General features: G+C 32.8%; 1 protein-coding gene across 1 annotated transcript; it reads left to right on the top strand.

Annotated features, from left to right (window-relative positions):
• The first annotated feature begins 609 nt into the window (after positions 1-609).
• LOC127136157 (uncharacterized) lies at positions 610-3,964 on the top strand. Its single transcript, XM_051062751.1, has 2 exons — positions 610-940; positions 3,198-3,964. Exons 1-2 carry the CDS (start codon positions 610-612, stop codon positions 3,368-3,370), a joined length of 504 nt encoding a protein of 167 aa, XP_050918708.1. The 3' UTR covers positions 3,371-3,964.
• The last annotated feature ends 359 nt before the right edge of the window (positions 3,965-4,323 follow it).

Here is a 4,323-nt window from a genome sequence, read left to right on the forward strand (position 1 = left end):
TTAATCGAGTCTGTTTGAGTCGTGTTGTTGATTTTACTGGTTTACCGGTTTACTGGTTTATTGGTTTTATCAATTTGTCTGTTTTGCTGTGCAAATTGTCATCGTTTTTATCGCGTTCGTGTCGCTCGATTTTATCGTATTTTAATCGTGTGCCGTTAATATTATTTGTGCTTAATATTAATTGTGTTTAGTTGTTAATTAGTTTATTTAATTAGGATTAATATTATATTAGTTTATTATTATTATAATTATATAATATATAAATATATATTATTAATTTATGTTAGATATTTTTTAGGTTTCTTATTGTTTAAGTAATCTAAATATATATTATTAATTTATGTTAGATATTTTTTAGGTTTCTTATTGTTTAAGTAATCTAAATATATATATTAATTTATGTTAGATATTTTTTAGGTTTCTTATTGTTTAAGTAATCTAAATATATATTATTAATTTATGTTAGATATTTTTTAGGTTTCTTATTGTTTAAGTAATCTAAATATATATTATTAATTTATGTTAGATATTTTTTAGGTTTCTTATTGTTTAAGTAATCTAAATATATATATATATAGAGGTGGTTAGTAAGAAAAAAAGAAAGGGGGGATGAGTAAGGAAAAAACGTGTGGTGAGAGAAACAGAGAATTGAAAAGAAATATTTTTCCAAAAGCATTACCGTATATCACTTGTTCTTCATTTTCGGTAACCCAAAATCGTCCCAATTATTCACCGAAACACAAAACCGATTTCATATCTTTGAAGTTCGTTGAGTCCAGGTCACAAATATCCAAGGTTCGTTTCATTCCGGCGTCGTTTCACCGATCAAAAGCGACATTGAAGTCAGGTACTCACGAAGGCAGCCAGCACTGCGTCGGTGACGGTTTCCAGCTTTCGGTCGATCATTTGGACGATCAGAAGTTCATCCTCTTCACACAAGGTAATATTCTTCACTTATCTCTGAAATCGGCAAAGTTCCGGCTTGCCGACATGTGTTTTAATATATTATTTATCTAAATATATATATATATATATATATATATATATATATATATATATATATATATATATTATTTTTGTCTATTATATATCTAAATATATATATATATATATATATATATATATATATTTAGATATATAATAGACAAAAATAATATATATATATATATATATATATATATATATATATATTATCTTTGCCTATTATATATTATTTGTATATATATATATATATATATATATATATATATATATATATATATATATATATATATATATATATATATATATATATATATATATATATATATATATATATATATATATATATATATATATATATATATATATATATATTATTTTTTCTATTATATATTATTTGTCTAAATGTACATATATATTATTTTGTCTACCATATATTTATTGTCTAAAATATAAATATATATATATATATATATATATATATTACTTTTGTTTACTAAATATTGTTTATCTCTTATTATTATTTTACATATATGTTTTATTTAAATGTTAGTTAAATTAATTATTTGTTTAAATGTTTATTTTAATTAAATGTTTATTTATATCAAATGTTTATTTTGTCTAAAGTAAATGTTTATATTGTTTTTCTATATTTGTTTATGTTGTTACTAACCGTTTCGTTTCAGTTTCAGCTCGATTAACTCCACTAACTATTCGTAATACTAACTATTCATAGCTAACTGTGTTGTAATAATTTACTTTCTCGCATTTTTTATGTTTTGTATTGTGTGTTTAATCGTATTGTTCACGTTTTATGTTAAAAAATCGAAAAATCCAAAAAAGAGAAACCCGATGCGATTCCAACGGTCGCCGTTTAAGAAACCCTTTTCACACACTCACAAGCTTACTCTTGGGCTTCCTTATAATGAGCCCATTTATTTATTGTTTCAGGGTTTAGGCTCATTCAAATCTTTTGTCAGCTTTGGCTTTTCAGTTTAAAAACATTTTCAAAAGGATGTGTCAGTCTCGAAGCCTCCCGCCTAGGTCGAGCAAGAGATGGCAATACACGCCAATCTAAAATCAACAAAACAGACTTTCCCCTTTTCTTTTGGGAGAACTACGTGGATTCTGATTTCTCCATTGCGCCTTGGAGATACGTAGGCATGAAGTCTACGACTTTATCGAGTCCAAAAACAATAAAATCAAGTTCTTTTCTCATCTCCCTAATCAAACGATCAAAGCGAAAAAAGCAAAGCATTCACATAAACATAAGCAAAAAGGTTCCTGTGGAGTACCACAGATGTAGAGGGTGCTAATACCTTCCCTTTGCATAACCAACCCCCGAACCCGTAACTCTAAAGGGATTTATCGTTATTTTTCCCTTCCTCTTTTTGGATAAAATAAAAGACGGTGGCGACTCTTGCATTTAAAATATTTTTCAAACGGGTTAAGTTCAATCAATACTTAATCTCGTGAAAAATCCCGCCGCGACAGAATGGCGACTCTGCTGGGGATAACAAGATTAAACTTATTTGAGGGTTTAGCCTATCTTTGCTTGTTTATATGTTTGCTTTGTGAATATATGCTAAATTGTATTGTTTGTAATGTTTGTTATTTTGGGTTTTGGGGGATACTTGTGATAAATCCTATACCCGGATTTGGGGCACATTTGAGATAGGATGGATGATAATTCAGGTTGACTTGATAGGAGACAATCCTTACCGAGTTGACTTGAGCCTTTGTCCGCTTGGTGGAGGCCTCTTTGAGGGTGATAGTGCTAAACAAGTCATTTGTGAGGCATTGTTGCTTTCGACGGGCCCGTGAAGCCAAGGACCTTAGTTTACCTTTACCCCATCTTGGCCTTACTTAGGATGTGATGCGGTGACCACTTCGGACCAAAAGTCTGGTTTGGTTGATACGCGATATCACACTCAAGCGAGATTCTTTTGAGAATAATATTGGAAAGCGAGCAGTTGCTTAACCCGGTATTATCCGAAGAAGGATCCATAACCTTGGGAACTTTTAGAACCCGTTTGGCAGGTGAAACTTAGAACTTATCTTGGGGCTTTGTCCTAAACTCCATGCTGGTGATGAACTTTGAGCCTTGTATTGTTTGACCATGTTTGTGTTTGTTGCATTCATGCATAACATGCATTCATTCCCATCATTTCAACCTTTTTCCAAGGAACTTAAAGTGAGGATTGCAAATATTGCAGGAAACATGGATTTTGGACGGAGAAGTGTGAAAAAGTACAATCTCGTCAATCCAAAGATAGATGAACTAAAGAAACTGGTTTCTTCGATCGCAGATCCTATTGGTTTCAGAGACAGATATGGGGCACTTATATCTTTATTGACACTTAGGATGGAAGAATATTGCAGACATTAGTACAGTTCTATGATCCAGTCTATCACTGTTTCACATTCCCAGACTATCAACTCATGCCTACATTGGAAGAGTATGCCCAGTTGCTTCACATCCCAGTTGCTGATACAGTACCTTTCTCTGGTTCAGAAAAGTTACCCGAGCACAGTTCTCTTGCAAAAGTGTTGTACATGAAGAAGTCAGAATTCAAGAATAACTTCACCACCAAAGGAGGACTTCCAGGTTTCACTGCCAAGTTCTTAATGGGGAAGGTTTCTTATTTTGCCAGTCAAGGTTGTGATATTATTGTGGAGCATCTGTTCGCCTTGTTGATCTACGGTTTGTTACTATTTCCTAATATTGAAGGTTTTGTGGATTCATATGCTATACGCATCTTCTTAAGTGGTAATCCTGTTCCAACTTTGCTCGGAGACACCTATCATTCCATCCATTACCGTACTTTGAAAGAAGGAGGAACCATAGTCTGCTGTATACCGTTACTCTACAAATGGTTTGTCTCTCATCTTCCTAAGTCAGCTACTTTTTGGGATCGCAAGTCAGGACTTCAGTGGTCACAGAGGATTATGTCTCTTACCCAGTCAGATATTGCATGGTATAGTAGAGTTTTAGACGATGTGAAGATCATTGATAGTTGCGGGGAGTTCCCCAATGTGCCCCTCATGGGCACAAAGGGAATCATTTCTTATAATCCAGTACTTGCTAGGAGACAACTCGGTTACCCTATGAAGGACAAGCCTCCTAACATTCTTTTAGAAGGTATTTTCTTGAGGGATAACGAGGAGGACCCTACCATGAAAGAGAGAGTAGTAAGAGCTTGGCATCGTGTTTGTCGCAAAGGGAGACTTGAATTGGGTAAGAAAGATTGTACCTCCTATGAGCCGTACCTCCAGTGGATCAGAGCCAGAGCTATACAGTTGAAAATGCCATACCCACATCATGATCCTATCAAACCCGCT

The sequence above is a fragment of the Lathyrus oleraceus genome, chromosome 4 (genome assembly GCF_024323335.1).
Source record: "Lathyrus oleraceus cultivar Zhongwan6 chromosome 4, CAAS_Psat_ZW6_1.0, whole genome shotgun sequence".
NCBI lineage: Eukaryota > Viridiplantae > Streptophyta > Magnoliopsida > Fabales > Fabaceae > Lathyrus > Lathyrus oleraceus.

Bases quoted from the DNA above. Each gene is read 5' to 3' on its own strand.
- LOC127136157 (XM_051062751.1), top strand. From the start codon at position 610: ATGAGTAAGGAAAAAACGTGTGGTGAGAGAAACAGAGAATTGAAAAGA. The intron at 941-3,197 runs GTAATATTCTTC...CAAATATTGCAG, and splicing joins GTTCATCCTCTTCACACAAG to GAAACATGGATTTTGGACGG.